At 27.0% G+C, this 20,327-nt stretch overlaps 1 protein-coding gene across 1 annotated transcript; it reads left to right on the forward strand.

The window, feature by feature from the left end:
• Nucleotides 1–11,878: 11,878 nt before the first annotated feature.
• Nucleotides 11,879–19,110, forward strand: LOC122526321 (juvenile hormone esterase-like). Its single transcript, XM_043649672.1, has 9 exons — nucleotides 11,879–12,161; nucleotides 14,061–14,195; nucleotides 15,271–15,430; nucleotides 15,752–16,236; nucleotides 16,560–16,728; nucleotides 16,911–17,086; nucleotides 17,284–17,428; nucleotides 17,829–17,958; nucleotides 18,375–19,110. The coding sequence occupies exons 1-9, from the start codon at nucleotides 11,958–11,960 to the stop codon at nucleotides 18,658–18,660; spliced, it is 1,890 nt and encodes a 629-aa protein (XP_043505607.1). The 5' UTR covers nucleotides 11,879–11,957; the 3' UTR covers nucleotides 18,661–19,110.
• Nucleotides 19,111–20,327: the final 1,217 nt, after the last annotated feature.

Below are 20,327 nucleotides of genomic sequence, written 5' to 3' on the forward strand. Positions count from 1 at the left end.
TTTTTTGTTTTACAAATGAATCATCGTTTGTGGTATATATTTTGTAATTATAAATCAATTTAGTTTGGTATTCATAGAAAAATATTTGTAAAATAGTTTTAACGATGATTTAGAAATGATTCGTCAATATGTGTGTGTGTGGATGATTGTAGTAATTTATTATTTATCTAAATTATAACACTTGTCGTTTTTTACGAATGTTAATGTAAACTGAGTCGAGTAGATTATTATTTTATTATATATTCATTTCGAATAACAGGAAGTTAACTTTTTTGTTTTACAAACGAATCATCGTTTATGGTATTATATATTTTGTAATTATAAATCAATTTAGTTTGGTATTCATAGAAAAATATTTGTAAACTAATTTTAACGATGATTTAGAAATGATTCGTCAATATGTGGATGATTGTAATAATTTATTATTTATCTAAATTATAACACTCGTCGTTTTTTACGAATGTTAATATAAACAGAATCGAAAAGATTATTATTTTATTATATATTCATTTCGAATAACAGGAAGTTAACTTTTTTGTTTTACAAATGATTCATCGTTTGTGGTATACATTTTGTAATAATAAATCAATTTAGTTTGGTATTAATAGAAAAATATTTGTAAAATAGTTTTAACGATGATTTAGAAATGATTCGTCAATATGTGTGGATGATTGTAGTAATTTATTATTTATCTAAATTATAATACTTGTCGTTTTTTACAAATTTTAATGTAAACAGAGTCGAGTAGATTATTATTTTATTATGTATTCATTTCGAATAACAGGAAGTTAATTGAATCTAATTATCGTGTTATTATTTGTGTAACGTTTATTTTACAAATTGTGATCGATTAAATTGTATTACGATAATGATCTCTGATAAAAAAACAATTCAATAATCAAAATACAAAGTATTCGCGTTAATTCGCATTAATATTTCTATGATCATTATTATATCATAAACGTTTTGGTTTTTATCAAATTATTTTCTATTAAAATGATATTTTTCATCGTTTTCTTCTTTTTTCTTTTTTTTTGTTTTTTAAAACGTTGCTACGAGTTAAATCGCATTAGTTTACTGAAAATAAATTTCAAATTTATGCAAAGTAAAATGAAATTAAAGGTTCGCGTTTATTATTGCATATATAATAGATAAATTAGACCGCGTCGGGATACTTTATCGTTGATTTTATTTTCGATTATATGTAAATCGTATTTCTATATGTTTATCGATAATTCGATGATTTTTAATAAGATTTTTAACAATAATTAAATGAATTAAAAGAGATAAAAGATATAAGCGATTGTGTTAAATTGTTAATCGTATCGATTTAAATTCCATATTTTATTTATGCGTGTGTATATATACACAATAATAATAATAATATAATTTTTTAAATAATCTTTTAATAATAAATGGTTTAATCAGAAGAGATAAAGAATCGACGATTTTTAAATTAATAATTGCATCGAATTCCAATAAATATTATAACAGATATAAACGTGCGAGTAATCATTATTGATCTCCGATGATTTTTTAAATAAAAAATATAATAAATCATATAGTCTATAAAATATATATACAAAGTTAGAAATAATAAATGATTGAAATCATTTAAAATGAAATATCGATAACTATTAAATTGGTAATATTATCGATTTAGATCAAATGTAGTAATCGTGTACATGTATATATTCATAGTTGATTCGATGTATTGTTAAAGATGTTCTAACAATAAATAATTAAATCAAAATAGACGAGAAGATATCTATGATCTTTAGATTGGTAATCGTTTCGATTTAGGTTACATATGGTGAGTATATATATATACATATATGAACGTATTCCATGGTTGATTCAATGATTATAAAAATAGTATAAGTGCTGAGGAATATTAAAATAAATTGAAAAATGATTGATTTGTTAGCGACAAGGACGACTGACTTATTTGTTCAACAGTTGAGAATATGAAATAAATGCCATTGGCAACCTAACGCAAAACGCATCTCATCTCACCTGTCCTTTTCACTCATTGCGAAAACACATTATTAATAATCAACCCTAATATTTTATTCTATTTGTTGCACATTGTTACATAAACCGAAGACAAATAAAATCAGTAAGAATTTAATAACAAATTGTTGTTCTTCTCTTCTATCTTACTAGTTGAACTAGTAAAATTGTTTCTATTTTTTTTTCTTTTTTTCTTTTCGTCGTATTTTAATGCAAATGCGAAACATTCTTATATGCACGTATTTTCCATCGGAATAGTTTCAAACTATTTTCTTTCATCGATTTTGTTAATACTTCATCGATATTATTATGTGTTATCGCGAATGTATCGGTTTTGTTTAATATTTTCTTTTTTCCCCATGATTTCAATCGACTGTTTCGGTGATTGGTTGACCAGAGAGAGAGAGAGAGAAAGGTGTTGCATTTTTCGCATCCAAATTTTCTGATCGAAAACGCTTCAACCAACTTTCTACCGTGTGCACTAATATTGCATCAAATCCATAAACATCAGCAATTTTATTTTTGCTGCTTTGTTTCTTCCATTTCTTTTTTTACTAGTATAAATATTATAACAAATCAATGAAATTTTTAACATTTCTAGCTTGGTGAAAAAGAAAGAACGGAAAAATAAAAAGAAATGGTATATATATAAATCACGGGTAAAAAAATATAAAACAAATAAAAAAGAAAAACAAATTGGTGTAAATGAAAGCAACGAGAGAGAAAAACATTGGTTTGCGTTTCCTAGAAAACTTGAAAATACGAATTTGTTTGTTCATTTGCTTGATGGATATCGATCAAAATTATTTATAGAAAAAAAAAAGAAAAAATATGATACGAATATAAAAATACATATAGAAATATTTCGAGATCGATAACGTACGAGTGATCACACGCACCACTCAGATACACGCGCGCATACAAACGCGAGCTAGACGAATGTAAAATGAATCCCATGAGAGTATTCGTACACCAACTGTCAATTAGAAACAATTATTATTTTCTTATAATACAATTGTTAACAATTCTCTTATAAACAAAAACATATTTTAGGATTATTAAACATTATTAATTGATATCAAATTTCATTACAAAATAAAACGCTTTATTATAAGTGAAGATAAATTAATAAGAGAAATTATTTAATAATCTTTAAAAATATCTATTTATATGTACAAAAATTTGGAAACTTTATATTACAAACAAACATATATATATATAATAATTTTTTAAAATATTGGAGAGTATGATATTTTATATATTAATTAAATTAAAAAATTATATTTAAATATATTGTATTGTATAGAAATCTAAATAATTGAACAAATTCTAACTTTATATTACAAACAAACATATATATATATATAAAATAATTTTTTAAAATATTGGAGAGTAAGATATTTTATATATTAATTAAATTAAAAAATTATATTTAAATATATTGTATTTTATAGAAATATAAATAATTGAACAAATTCTAATTTTATATTACAAACAAACATATATATATATATATATATATATAAAATAATTTTTTTAAATATTGGAGAGTAAGATATTTTATATATTAATTAAATTAAAAAATTATATTTAAATATATTGTATTTTATAGAAATATAAATAATTGAACAAATTCTAATTTTATATTACAAACAAACATATATATATATATATATATATATATATATATATATATATAAATAATTTTTTTAAATATTGGAGAGTATGATATTTTATATATTAATTAAATGAAAAAATTATATTTAAATATATTGTATTGTATAGAAATCTAAATAATTGAACAAATTCTATAGTATGAGAACAATGTAGGAATATTCCTGCAACTAACTGTACACGTATACTTCTCTCACGCGCGTTACGTCATATCTACATCGTTCAATGCAAATTTTACTGCACAAAACCCGGTCAACCGCGGCCACCTTGTATGCATACTAGCTACCAGAGAACAACCTACCATATACATCTACCATATGTGCATATAACTACAATACATACATCTATACGCACGTTTACATATATACATACATATATATATATGTGTGCGTGTGTGTGTGTGTGGTTTGGATTACGTTCGCCATTGCAAGCATGATCGATTCTTCCGCACGAGATGTTTTTTACGAAAAGGTTATTTCTCGATGCAAAGACACGCGAGTTTGATCCACCCTCCTCCACCCCCAACCCCACCCCCTACGTTCTTCTTCTTCTTCTTCTTCTTCTTTACTTAAAAGTCAGAAACGACTTTAGAAAATTCCGAAATCAAGAATTTGCCTGACAAAATATTTCAAACTTTTCCTATGCACCTGCAGCAAGTTGCTACTAGGTACATACTTTACTACATTCAGGTTTGAATTTTACTTCGTGTTTGACTTTCCCTTTTCTCTCTCTCTCTTTCTATCTCTCTTCGAGATATTTTCTTATATTACGAATAGACTTTAATAAGTTATACAGATAAAAATGTCATCCAGATTTCGTAGGATTGTATTAATCATAAGAGTAGCATTAGAGACGCGTAAGCAGGCATTTCAGGTTTTATGGTAGGAAATAGGGGTCGCGTCGTTTTTTATTTCTTACCCCCTGCTGGACAGCGATACCAAAAGAAAAAAAGAAAATAAAAAAGGGTAGGTACACACGTGAATGATATAAATAGGCAGGGGGTAAGCTGAACAAGGATGTGTAGTAATTTAAAACGAAAAAAGTCAGTCGTAAATGGTGTAATAACATTTTATTAATATGTGTCACATATTATTATGTTTTATTTGAAAAGAATGAAAGAAAAAAAAAAAAAAGAGAAAAATACGATTTAATAATTTAAATCCCATGGAAATTAAAAAGCGGTTAAAACGTATACGGTGTATAATGTTGACTTTTAACAAAAATCAAATTGTTATATTATTCAAAAAAGAAAAAAAAACAAATAAAGAAAGAAAATAATACAACCATAAGTTTATCGAAATCTGTGATTAATGATAAAAATAATTGTTGCACAAAGTGTCGATAAGTTTAATATTATAATTGAGTTACCTGATGGAAGTAGCAAATAGAAGATGAACGAGAAGGAAGTAGGTAGGGGTGGAGGGTGGAGGGTATAGGGTGAGGGTGGTAGAAGAGTAGTAGGAGGAAAAGGAGGAGCAATAGGAGGGACTCGTGGTGGCGTAGTAATAGAATGGTAAATACTTGATTAACGCGCTAGTACACCCTAGTGACCGTTGCTTCAGGAGTCAGAGTAAGAGAGAGAGAGAGAGAGAGAACAAGATAAATAGATATTAGATTGGCCAATGAGTAATGTCGAATTTTTCCCTAATTGTAAGAGATATCGATTTAGTTTTGAAAAGAATAATGCGTTGTTTTTGTTCTTTCTTTTTATAAAATAAAACTTGTACAAGATATATTGAAAATATTTAAAATGAATAATATTTGAAACCTCAATCGATATGGCAGATTTTACTAACGCCAAAAGGGTTAGTGAATTTTATTGTTAAATGTTATTATTGTTGACAAAATTTATTATCATTCTTTATGTATCAGCAATAAATTATTATCCAATAATTTATTCTATTATTTCAAAACTTTATATTTAAAAATAAGAGAAAAATAATTATATTCGAAAATGAAAAGGCCCAAGTTACCGACTGAGCATATTTAACAAAATGACGATATTATTTATTGGTCAATTTAATTGATAAATATAGAAAGGTAAATCATAGTCCATTGAAACGTAAATGAAACATAGAGAATAAAAGAAAAGTCGAGAGAGGTTATTGGTTTCTTTTCAAACGTAACATTGACCACTATCTCACGTGTTCCTTTCAATCATTTTCCTCCTATTCCGAATGATTCTTCTTCTTCTTCTTCTTCTTCGATAATGATCCCATGGTTCGTCGTAAAAAGAGAAAAGGAATAAAAAGAACAACGAAATAATAATAATAAAAGAAAAGAAGAAGGAAACAATATCAGAGAAAGACACAAAGAGACAGACAGAGAGAGAGAGAAGTTCACCGCCATTATTACCATCCTTCTCTCCTTTTTCACAAGGATAATGATACGGTCATTCTCAACGAATCGATCAATGGCAACCTACTACTTTGTTTTTTCTCTCTCTTTCTCTCTTTCTCTTATTTTTCTTTCCCGTCTTTTAGATTAGGTTCTTCAACATCAGTTAGGGTTGTTAATAACACTGATAAAAGTACCCCTAGTAATGTCTGTAACTACCACAATACTGTTACGTTTTCCTACTTGTTACGATATGTAACATATATACATATATATACATATACATAGATACATACAGTCATACATTCATAAAATAATATATATATTTATACATAAATATATACAGGTATACGTTAATATACACACACGTGAAAATATTCATTCATACATATAGCATACATATGAATGAATATATATATATATTTATATACACACAAACACATATACAAATATATAGAGGATTTATAATATATATAGGTATACACAGGTACATATATATAAATGTGTGTGTATGTGTGTATACAAATATATAGAGGATTTATAATATATATAGGTATACACAGGTATATATATAAATGTGTGTGTGTGTATGTGTGTATACAAATATATAGAGGATTTATAATATATATAGGTATACACAGGTACATATATATAAATGTGTGTGTATGTGTGTATACAAATATATAGAGGATTTATAATATATATAGGTATACACAGGTACATATATATAAATGTGTGTGTATGTGTGTATACAAATATATAGAGGATTTATAATATATATAGGTATACACAGGTACACATATATATAAATGTGTGTGTGTATGTGTGTATACAAATATATAGAGGATTTATAATATATATAGGTATACACAGGTACATATATATAAACGTGTATGTGTATGTGTGTGTGTTAGTGGGTTAATGGATATTACGATTCCCATTCGTGCCTTAGCTCTTTTACCGAACCTGGGGGGTGGTGGTGTGTTACCTTTACCGAACGAAACCCAACGTATCATCGAAAGAAATAAAAGGAGAAAGAAGAAGAGTGAAAGCAGCAAGTAGTAGAAACAACCTTTTTATCTTTTTGTTTTTGTTTTTTTTTTTTCACAACGAATAAAGAAATAGAAAAAGAAAATAAACCGGAAGCTTGATTTTACACTTAAACTCTTTCTTCGTTCAATGACCCGGCAACATTTTTTCCCTCCCTCCCTCCCACCCTCCCTCCCACCTCATTTCGTTTAAAGAAAAACTTTCTTTCCACCGGATGGAAGACTCTTTTAAAATCTTTTCTATTTTATTCCAGTTTGAAATCGTAATAGATCGATTTTACTATTCATAGGATAAATAGAAAGAGAAAGATAGACAAACCTTTCTCTCTTTCTCTGTGTGTGCGTGTGCGTGTGTATGTTTGTGTTTGTGTGTGAGAGAGAAAGAAAGAAAGTTCGATATGGTTCGTGGGCGAACCGCGAAAACGAAATTCCCGCGGACAGGTTAATGGCAATATCATTATTGCAGACGGTCGTTATTCACTCTAACAAACTGTGGCCCACGATGCATTAATCTCCCGGGGCAATGCATCACCAACAGCAATGCAGTGCTTTCTCGCGTTAAGAGAGAACCCTGGGCCGCCACCGTTTTCTCTCCTAGTTCACTTTTCCTCCTACGGTTAAACCCTCCTCCTCCCCCCCCACCCTTTCCTACTTGATTAGAGTAGGATAGAAAACTTTTGGGAAAGAGAAAAGTGGAGTAGAAAGAAAAAAAAAACACGTTAAAAAGATAAAAAAAAAAACGGGATCGAAAGTATCATTATTTTCTTCCAAATTGTTTTACTCAATATGACAGAATGATATTTTAGAATAAATATATATGTATATGTAATAATAATATTTATTTTATAATAATATATATGTATATTTTTTTTTATTTTAAAAGAAAAAGATATCAATATAGAAATATATTACAAATTTATTCCAAAAAAAGAAAAAGAAAAAAGAAATAATTAAATTTGATAATAAATTAATCAAGACGTTAAGAGAGATAAATGTGACCATGATTAACAGGTCAATTTATAATTTTAATCTGAACGATAAAGGGGTGTTATCTCTTATGAAAAAAAAAAAAAGATCAAAAATGACAGAATGATATTTTAGAATAAATATTTATATATACATATATTTATATTTATACATATAATTATACATATATTGATATTTATATTACATATACATATATGTAATAATAATATTTATTTTATAATAATATATATATTTTTATTTTAAAAGAAAAAGATATCAATATAGAAATATATTACAAATTTCTGCAAAATAAAAAAAAAAGGAACAATTAAATTTGATGGTAAATTAATTAAGACGTTATGAGAAATAAATGTGACCATGATTAACAGATCAATTTATAATTTTAATCTGAACGATAAAGGGATGTTATCTCTTATGATTAAAAAAAAAAAAAGAAAAAAAGAAAAATAAAACAAAAAGAAAGAAATATAATAGAAAGTAGAGATTAAGAGTAGAAATAAAGTACGTAATACGAAGAATAAAGAGGACATACTCGAGTGCAATTCGTTATCCAAGGCGATGTTCTCTTTCTCTCGGTTTCTCTCTATTTCTCTAATTTTCCCTCTCTCTCTCTCTCTCTCTCTCTCTCTCTCTCTCTGTCTTTTTCTTTTTCTCCTTTTACAGCTTCTCGTGATGCATAGTCATAGGACGACTCTCGCATTTAGTCGACCGCGACAAATAGTCTCGTAATCTGACGCAGCTCGAGCATTTAACGCGACCGAGGAAATATGTTCGAGTCTATGTTTTGGATTACTATAACTATTATATGTTATACACCCCGCGTGTATAACATGGTGGTGGTGTTGTATACTGACCGTAATAAGTTTTCTCGTAAGATTTCACGCAGAACTACCTAATTCTTTCTATTACGAATCATCTACAGATTCAACAACCAAATCATTTATTTTCATCTCTTCGAATGGATTCATTTACTTTTCAATTTACTTTTTTCTTTGTCTTTTTTAATTTTTAAATATAATTATATAACTATACAGGGTTTTTTTTTTTTTATTAACTGATCATAAGTTTTCTTATAAGATTTCACATCGAACCATCAATTATTTGTTTTTTTTTTCCTTTCGAATCATCCAGATTATCAAATAATTTATTTTCATTTTTCGTTTTTAAAGAAAAAGAGATTCCATAAAATGGAAATTTTTTGTTCGCACACATCGTAACAATGTGATCTTATTCCTTGATTCTTGAGAAATTTCCGATTCGGAATTTTACGTTCGTGATATTTTTTTTCTCCACCTACTACCACCACCTCGTTTACTATTTTTATTTTGTTTTGGTTGTATTTTCGCAAAGAAGAGAAATATCTCTCGCGAAAATTAAACTTCGATACACCATCACATATCATCCAGGGCAAACGATTTTCCTAGAACGTGTGCAACGACGCAGTTATTTTCTTCCCGTTCGAAAGATTCTTCTGTAAAGTGCACCTTATCATGCGAGATTTTGCATTCTACTATTGTTTTCGAGTATACTTCCACCTTCCATCCTTCCTATATATCGTGTAGTTCCTTTACTTTTCAATCACGCGTTTTCATACTTTTATACGTTGTTTGCACGTAAAGTTTGAAACAATAAACGTCATGAATTCCATTAAAAATCAAATTCAAAACAATACCGTATAAAACTGTAACTGTATAATGATCGATTAATTGAGCCGTTTATTTTGAAAGTAACCTAACTCCATTAGGAGTAGAGATTTTGGTGTGGTAGAAATGGCATAAAAAAAATAATTTACTGTTTGTCCCCCGAGAGTATTACAATATTATCAAAAAGTGTCGGAAAGGTAATAACTTTATTGTACATGAATGAGACAAGAAGATTTTGTATCAACAAAATTATTAGAAGATGCAATTTTTAAAAGGGTAAAGAATTCTAACGGAGAACAAATAAACTGGTTAAAATATGTTGGATGCGTTTTGTCAAAAATGAATAAGATTTTCTATAAGACATCAATGAATGAGAACGAAAATTTGAAAGTCTTGAATTTAATACCACGTCGGGGTAGACCAAGAAAGTTCGAAAATATTGTATTGACACCACTGTATAAAAAATAAGACAAATTACAACCGCAAAATTCAAGGACATAATTGACTTATTACGATATATACCACCGGAACATCGTGATTTCTTTAAATCCCTTTCACATACGCAAAATGTAGATGAGTAGAAAATTGTTTTGTAATTTATGTTTGTAAAAAATATTTTGAATCGAATAATTTATGTTTTAAGTGTTAGAAAGATATGTAAAATAAAATAAGTATTGTTTTTTCGCAATTTGAAGCATCTTAAATTATGTTGAATGGACTTCGGTCCTTCAAATTTTAAACGAATCTGGTTGTTAATTTTGAAAGTGGCCTAACTCCATTCTTGGTAAGAAAACGCATATTATTCACTTAATAATTGCCATTATTTTAATAGCAACTGTAAATTGAACACCTTTAGATACACTTAAGCAACATAACTCATTGTTATTCTTTACGTATATTTTTAATTGCATTGAAACGCAAACCTTTAAATATCTCAATTTAAGGTTATATGGAGTTAGGCCACTTTCAAAATAAACGGCTCAATTAATTATCGGTAGAAATTATCAACGTTTATAAAAAAGGAAATAAGACGAAATAAAATAAGAGAAGAAGAAGAAGAAGAAGAAGAAGATAGCATAACTAATGTCAAGAAGATAAACGGCACAGTAAACAAGGCGTAACTCGTGAAGGTGCGGTAGAGATTTCTCGTGGAAACGGACCGGAAATTCTCAAGGGAAGCCCCTTGTCAGGAAATTGTTAGGACTTCCGTTGGCAGAAGCAGATCCTCTGTCATGGTACCGACTTGTAATAATAGTATCACCCTTTTTAACTTATTCTTATGGTTATAGTAGTAGAAGTTTTAGTATACGTATACATATGTACTCATAATTATGAAAGTGGTCTGTCAAAATTAAAAAAAAATGATTTTATTAGTTATTTCACATCACATTATTTGAAACTAAATTAATTCAATATAATTTTCACGATATTGTCAAAAATGAACCGTTAGATAGTGTTTGTTATTTCAATATTATTAAAAAAATAATAATATAATATAATAATATATATAGTATTATTATATTATAATATAATTTTTTATTATTATTATTATTTTATTTAACTCATTTAATGTTCAAATGTAATCCTTTACATATCTAGAAACGAAAAATATATGACTTAGATCACGGAACAAATAAAACAAATAAATTTGGGTCATTACAAAAATAAACAACCCATAATATTTACATATAGTATAATAATAATATGGTAAAAGTAATTTTATTTACAATGAACGGACATTCCGGTAATTAAAATTCTTAACTCGTTAAATAACACTGTAATTTGTCAAATAGATAAAAAGTGTTTTTTTCCGGAATATATATATATAGGGAAAAAAAAAAACGTGACAAAAACGACGAAATAATTTGGAATAGATATTGTCGTTGAAATATTTTCATTTACGAGAAAAAAATTGTAGATATTAATTGGACACATTGAAAAGTCTTTAACCTTAATGTCAAGTATATTATCTCAATATGGTGTTCTATAATTATAACTCGGATACGAATAATCATCACTTATGCGCAGTTTATTTATGCGCATGATTGCTACGCTAGCAAGATACTATTGTGTTACGTAATTAAAAGTTACAATGTGTGTATATATATATATCTCTCTCTCTCTCTCTCTCTTTCTTTCTTTCTCTACATTGTTCTAGTCGTTCATATAATCTTCTTCTTCTTCATTCGCGATTGAACCAACGAACGTTGTCCTCGTATTTTATATACCCCAATACGATATCTAGTTTCTTATAATGTATCATCAAGTATTGATCGTTTTATTTCTAGTTCCAGTGATACTTGCCATAGATTTTGAAAATATTGACAAACCACCCCTCGTCGAAACTAAATTTGGATTTATCATAGGAAAGTGGAGTAAAAGTTCCAAAGGATTAAATATTGCCAATTTTCTTGGTATACCGTATGCGGAACCACCTATCGATAATCTACGATTTCGTGTAAGTTTTCAAATGTTTTATTCATTATCTATTGTTTATTTTTTTAAAACCCTGTTTATAGGTATACACAATAATTGTTTCTTAATTTAAACAACCCTTTGCGCTCTTCTACGAGTCAACTGACAGTTTTTCTTTTTTTATTTTATTATTTTGTTTCATTATATAATATAATAATTTTTCACTTGTTATTAAAAATATACAATTGTTAAATGACAATAAAATATTATTAAGAAATGAAAATTTATAATTATATATTCTATAATTTGTAGAAACAAATATAACTTGAGTATTTTATGATATAATAATGATTTTTTTTTTGCGTTTTGCTTTTAAAATGTAATCGTTATATTATCAGCACACTTTTTTTTTCTTTTATTTTTATTAATCGTTTCGAAGAAAAATTCGAATACTAATGAACTAAGTACTCAAGTATACTAATCTTATGTAAATCGTATCGTTTACATCGATGAATGACATTTCTCGATAAAAAAAAATGACAAGACGAATTTGTTTACCGTATGCATTTGGATTTTTCTACATAAAATGTAATAAAATATTCATTTTTAAAATAAGAAAAAAGTATATCGTTCACCATCCAATCGGCTAAACTATTATTCTATAATAATACATAGTAATATTCTGCTCATGATCAAATCCTTTTCTAATTAAAAAAAGAATCTTTTCCTATACTCGGGAACAATTTTATTCATTTTATGATTCGTACGGATAGAAAAAAAAGGATTAGAATATATGAGCCGTTTATTTTGAAAGTGGCCTAACTCCATATAACCTTAAATTGAGATATTTAAGGGTTTGCGTTTCAATGCAATTAAAAATATACGTAAAGAATAACAATGAGTTATGTTGCTTAAGTGTATCTAAAGGTGTTCAATTTACAGTTGCTATTAAAATAATGGCAATTATTAAGTGAATAATATGGGTTTTCTTACCAAGAATGGAGTTAGGCCACTTTCAAAATTAACAACCAGATTCGTTATAAAATTTGAAGGAACCGAAGTCCATTCAACATAATTTAAGATGCTTCAAATTGCGAAAAAACAATACTTATTTTATTTTACATATCTTTCTAACACTTTAAAAACATAAATTATTCGATTCAAAATATTTTTACAAACATAAATTACAAAACAATTTTCTACTCATCTACATTTTGTGTATGTGAAAGGGATTTAAAGAAATCATGATGTTCCGGTGGTATATATCGTAATAAGTCAATTATGTCCTTGAATTTTGCGGTTGTAATTTGTCTTATATTTTTATACAGTGGTGTCAATACAATATTTTCGAACTTTCTTGGTCTACCCCGACGTGGTATTAAATTCAGGACTTTCAAATTTTCGTTCTCATTCATTGATGTCTTATAGAAAATCTTATCATTTTTGACAAAACGCATCCAACATATTTTTAACCAGTTTATTGGTTCTCCGTTAGAATTCTTACCCTTTTAAAAATTGCGTCTTCTAATAATATTGTTGATACAAAATCTTCTTGTCTCATTTCATGTACAATAAAGTTATTACCTTTCCGACACTTTTTGATAATATTATAATACTCTCGGGGGACAAACAGTAAATTTTTTTGTAATGCCATTTCTACCACACCAAAATCTCTACTCCTAATGGAGTTAGGCCACTTTCAAAATAAACGGTTCAGTGATTCAACTAACTCTGAAAACTTATGTGTCCAGAATTACCGTATTTACTCGGAATATAAAAAATCTTAAATGCTTTATTGATAGATAATTTGAAGCTGTACATGTTACCGTGGGTAACCGGAAAAAAATGAAAAATGGAGTTAGGCCACTTTCAAAATAAACGACTCATATAAATGAAGGAATAATAAATCTTTTGTTGTTTTTTTTGTTTTTTGTTTTTTTAGAAACCAAAAGCATGGAATCGTTCATGGGATATATTGAAAGCACAATCGGATGGTCCACCGTGTATTCAGTTAATCAAACTTAACACCACAGTTGGCTCAGAGGATTGTCTTTATTTAAACGTCTTCGTTCCAGCGGTAAAGTAAAACAAACAAATAAATAAATAAATAAAAATATATACACATATATAAAGAGAGAGAGAGAAAATAAAAATAAAAAGAAGCTAAAAAAAAAAGAAAAAAAAATGTACAACCAAATATTGCATGCGTAAAAATTATTATTTAAATCTTTATAAAATATGATCATTATTGAAACGCGTAGACAAATAGATTAATAAAAAAAAAAAAAAAAAAACAATTGATGCGGATAAATACCAAACCACGGGAATACAGAAAAAAAAACAGCAAGACAACATCGACAGCAAGTACGACATGAAGAAAAAGTCAAAAAAAAAATAAAAACAAAACAAAAGAAAAAACAAAAAAACCAATAACGTGAACTACAAGGAGAAAATAAAATTGTATACACCTCGAGTACTTCACACCAAGCGCACTTGATCTCATCTAACTCGCATCAAAACACGAATACAAACGGATCGATTGCCATATCCCACTAGTTGAGTGATGGTGGTGATGGTGATGGTGGTGGTGGTGAACTAGTAGTAGGTACTACTCCCCATTGAAATCATTTTATTTTTAAGCAACGTTAAAGTCGAGTTTTTACACAAATATCACGAACGGGGGGTTCCGTCGACAAAACGTTTGCGAGCCACGAAAAATATTAGAAAAAAAAAAACCAAAAAAAAATAGAAAAAAAGAGATAACGAATTTTCCGACTCTTTCGAAATGGAACACGAGCTTGATTACGTCGCAAGGTTATATCACGTGATTTAATTAAATATAAATGAGCCAAGGTTGGTCACGCTGTCATCGCCATATTTCAGCCACTTAACGCTACATCTCTGAGCTTCGTATGCTTATGAACATATAATACATACATATGTATTAGTATAATACATAATATAATACATATACATATATAAAATATTTCTAGAGAGATACACACACACACACATGCACTCATATAAATATTTATATTTATTATATTTATATATATATTATATTAATTAAATTTGTATTTTGATAAACCTAACGAATCCATATATAATATATATAATTGTTAATTTATTCAATTATTTTTCAATCGTTATAGAATCGACCAGGTGTAAAACATTCTAAATACCCTGTATTAGTATATATTCATGGTGGAGCATTTATTAAAGGTAACGCCAATAGCAAATATTTCCCACCAACTTATTGGGCCGATCAGCAAGTTATTCTAGTCGCATTAAATTATCGATTGGGTCCTTTCGGTAATTTCCTTTCTTATTTTTTTTTGTTTATATTAATTCAAACCTTAGCACAAATATTCTTAGATGATTTTATAAATATTCAATATATTTCTCGAGACTTTTCGAAGGTCCCAGACTGTTTTGCAATTTTTTGAAAATTAGTCATTGGAAAAAGAAAAGAAAAGAAATAAAAAGAAAATCGTTAATCTATAAAATTTCAAGGTAAAGCAATTAATTGTTAACGTCATTTAAGAATTTTTGTAATATTTGAAATAATAAATTAGTCATTGGACTGTAAATTACGAAATTAAATTTTCAAAAATACGATATCTTTTATTCTAGGATTTTTCAGTTTGGGTAATAGTATTGCCCCAGGTAATTATGGATTAAAGGATATAGTGATGGCCTTGAAATGGGTGCAACAAAACATAGAAAGTTTCGGCGGCGATAGAAATTCCGTAACACTGATGGGTTCAAGTTCCGGTGCAGCTTCCACTCATATTTTAGCATTATCGAAGAAAACTGAAGGGCTTTTCGATAAATATATATTACATAGTGGTAGTGCATTAACACCATGGGCAGTACATCCCAAACATATAATAAGAGAAATTTCTGAAAGTATGGCCAATTATCTAGGTTGTCCAACAATTTTAGACGTCACTAATACTATAATTAGTAACTCGATCGTTCTAAATGATAATAATTATATTAAAAAAGATCGGAATTTTCAAAATACAACCGATACATCCCACAAAATGGATTTAGAAACGATTCGATGTATGAGATCATTTGATGCCGAATCTATCTTGATTGCACTGTCACATCACGTAAACAACAATAAATTTATATTATATTATTTATCCATTAGTGTATTAACAAATATCAATATTTTTCATTTGAATAAAAATCATATTACGATACGATCTAACACAAATTTATAATAATTTTAATATAAATATTATTATTATAATATTTTAAATTGATGAATTATTCAAATATGATAATAATAAATATCGTATAAAAATAGAAAATATATTTATCATATACGAATTAATTCCAATAGAGTTTCATACAAAAAATATTTGTCATTTAATATATATATGTATATCGTATTTAATAATTATTATAAAAGTTCTTTTTTTTATTATAGTATTCTGAACATAACCATCCGTATTGCGTTTTTGTACCGACAATCGAGGATGAGTCGAGTGAAGCCATTATAACGATGCATCCTATGGAAATAATAGAAAAAAAAGTTTTTCGTGATATACCAGGTATAATGGGAGTAGTTAATGACGAAGGTTTACTCAAAACACGTGGTAAAATTATTCATCTTTATATTTCTTTAATATTACTATATTACTGTTACTATTATTATTATTATTATTATTATTATTATTGAAACGGTGAAGTTTTAATGTGTTTTCTTATAATTAAATCGTAATGTTAAAAGAGAAAACGAATTAAATAACTTGACTTAATAAAACGAAATCTTATTTAGATTTTTATGTGGACTCTGAGAAGCTTAGAATATTTATAGATCAATTTGACACGACACTTCCAATGTATTTGGAAATGCCATACGTTGTTAACAATTTACATGGTTTTGTTAACGCCATCAAAGATTTTTATTTTGACGATAATGATATTAACACACAATTGCAAAAGATCACAGAGGTGAGGTATTTTTGAAATATTAAATTTATTATTGTTAATTAACGAGAACAATTTTCTCTATATTTTTTATTTATTTTTAAACATAATTCTGTATTCGTAATCGATCAGAGACGTTTTACTATAACCCTTCTCTTTTTCTTTTCTTTTTTTAATCATGAATATAAAAAAATATTTGTATTATAATATATTATTTTTAGATGACAGGCGATGGAATATTTATATGGCCAATTTACAAATCAATTAGTTATTTATCGAAAGTTATGAAATCGAATTTGTATTTATTTTATTTTAACTATTTTGGGACACTTAGTTATACTCCGGAATTTGGTTCAAAACCTCTAGGTACAAATTTATATATATATAAATTTAATTATTTTTAATTAATTAATATAATTATATATTTAATTATTAATTTTTAATTAATTAATATTTATAATATTATTAATTTTTAATTATTTAATATTTATATAATTTATATATATATATTTATTTATTTAAAATAGATTTCTTGTTTAAATAAATATACAGAATGTTACGTAATACGTTGTGAATCTTACTCAAGAAGTAACCAAAGAGGAATATGACATCCCATAAAAAAAAATATTGTAACCTCTGGTCATTCCTATAGTTTACCCAACGTAATACGAAATATTCTTTATAGAATATTTAAGAATAAAAAAAAGGAGTATGAATTTCACGAGTCATTTTTTTCTTTTTATGTAATTGAATTTTTGTTCACCAGGTATATCTCATTCCGACGATATTAAATATTTCTTTCCTCCACCGAAATACGATTCATCGTTAAATACTAAAAGTGATACAATCATGATCCACGTGTTGACGGAATTATGGTCAAATTTTATAAAACACGGGTAAGAAATAACGTTATTTGAGCGTTTAACAAAAAAAAGGACAAAAAAAAATCAAACGAATCAAACGAAAATCAATTGCAAAATTATGATCATAGTTTTTTCGTATCTTTGAATGAAATATTAACGAGAATGTGCGTTGAAAAAAAAGGGAATAGGATTTAAAAAAAGAAACTAATGATTATAATTAATCGTATAAATCGATGAAGATAGAATTGGGATAGGGAAACTAATCAACGAAATGCATAATTATCATTAAATTATGATAGCAGAGAGATATGGAAACACATTTGAATATATAGTCTTGTATCAAACCCATATCCGGATCTTAACGTCCAACGTTATCAACGTTGGCACAACATTCGACCGACTGTAATCCAGATGATCCTTGGATCCTAATCGTTATTACGTATTTACAGGGTGCCGAGTACTTGGAGTGTACCCAATTGGCCTGCGTATCGTAATCATCACGAATTCATGCTTTTCAATGGTAACCAAGAAGTTAATATTACGATAGAAAATCATTTTTTCATCGAAAGAATGAACTTTTGGAATAATTTAATGTACAATTATAGCGACACATTTCCAAAATGGTATTTATATAACGAAAATATCAACGACAAACATAACGGTTGTTATCATTTGCACGTGACGAAATATCTTTATTTTTTAACAATATTTACAATAGTCTCGATATCGATATGACGTTGATTTGAAATGTTTGTTTAAAATCATTCTGTGTTAATTCATTTTTATCAATTAAGTTTAGTCAATTATTATATCAATTTATTATTCGCAAGTTCCTAAATGGGCCGAAAGTTTCAAAGCAAATAATAATATTAAGAACTTTTGGGCCTGTTCTCTAAACAATTAAAAATATATTTAATATATCTATAATATAGGAATAAGGAACAATTTTTACGTTATAAGATGAAAAAAAAAAAGAACATTATCCTATAGAAAAAATTAAACCATATGTACAATCGTGTAAAAAGAAAAAAAAAAGAAAGAAAACTTTGTTTTCGGCTTACCACCCCAAGTTATGTATGACACGTCAAAAATACGCCTGAGAAATATGTATTAATAATAATAAATAATAAATAATAAACTAGATATTATTACAAGAAGGATTGAACCAAAGAAGAAAAAAAGAAACAGGTGGAATTTCTTGTTTATTTTGACCCAATAATTAAATATAATAAAAATGAAATTAATTGTGTGTGTGAGGATTAAGAAAAGAAAACAAAAATAAAAAAGAAAAAATTAAAGAAGAAATAATCGATTGTCCAATTGTCAATTCAATCGTCTAATTAACAATAGTTTGGTCAATGGGAATCGACGTTTGGTATCGAGAAACAGGTTGACCAATGCTGACAGTTCTCTCTCACTCACACACACACACACCCACCCACCTACACCCAAATATACGACAATAGTATACACTCTGACACAATAGTAAACGTGACGTTGAGTTCGATAGCCATGTTCGTGGTATTGCACGAAATGTGACAGGCAAACAGGTTCCATTTTGTGGGTACTTAATTAGCGATTAAATATGCGTTGTTAGGAAGTATCATTTCGAACATTGTACCAATATTACCCTATATATATGTATTTCTGTCTCTATTTCTCTCTTCTTCACCCACACACACACACACTCACACAGATGAACATAAACGAGCGTATATGCAAAAGGTTAAACGCGTATAAAACTAACACAATCGTAATAATTCGTTCATGCTCGGTGACACTTAACACCATGTGAATTGGCTTATCTAATCTCTAACTAACTCTAATTGGAGAGAACATAAAATTAATTGGTCGATTTATCCAATTATATATATACATATATATATCTTTGATAATATATTATATTTTCTTTTATTTATTTCATAAATGATTATATTATTGCATCATTATGTATATATATTAATCTAATATCGTATATTTAACGATATAAATTTTGTATCAAAATAAATATATATATTTCTTTATTTTCGATAATATATTATATTTTCTTTTATTTATTTCATAAACGATTATTATTATATTGTTATATATATATATATAATTTAATATTATAATATAATAATATAATAATATATAATATAATAATATAATAATATATATAATATAATATTAATATTTAATATTATATAATAATATTAATATATATATATATTAATCTGATATCGTATATATTTAACGATATAAATTTCGTGTCAAAATAAATATATATATATATATATATATATATATATATAAAATAATATAATAAATAAAATAATATATATATTTTTCTTTATTTTTTCTTATTGATCAAAAAATAAAATAATAATTAATATTCTCTCAAAATTTTTTCTCTAAAATTA

The sequence above is a fragment of the Polistes fuscatus genome, unplaced genomic scaffold, assembly GCF_010416935.1.
Source record: "Polistes fuscatus isolate 324 unplaced genomic scaffold, CU_Pfus_HIC Scaffold11, whole genome shotgun sequence".
Taxonomy (NCBI): Eukaryota; Metazoa; Arthropoda; class Insecta; order Hymenoptera; family Vespidae; genus Polistes; species Polistes fuscatus.

Coding starts and splice junctions, on each gene's coding strand:
- LOC122526321 (XM_043649672.1), top strand. CDS start 11,958: ATGTATCATCAAGTATTGATCGTTTTATTTCTAGTTCCAGTGATACTT. Junction 12,162..14,060: donor TCGATAATCTACGATTTCGT/GTAAGTTTTCAA, acceptor TTGTTTTTTTAG/AAACCAAAAGCATGGAATCG. Junction 17,429..17,828: donor ATTTGGTTCAAAACCTCTAG/GTACAAATTTAT, acceptor TTTGTTCACCAG/GTATATCTCATTCCGACGAT.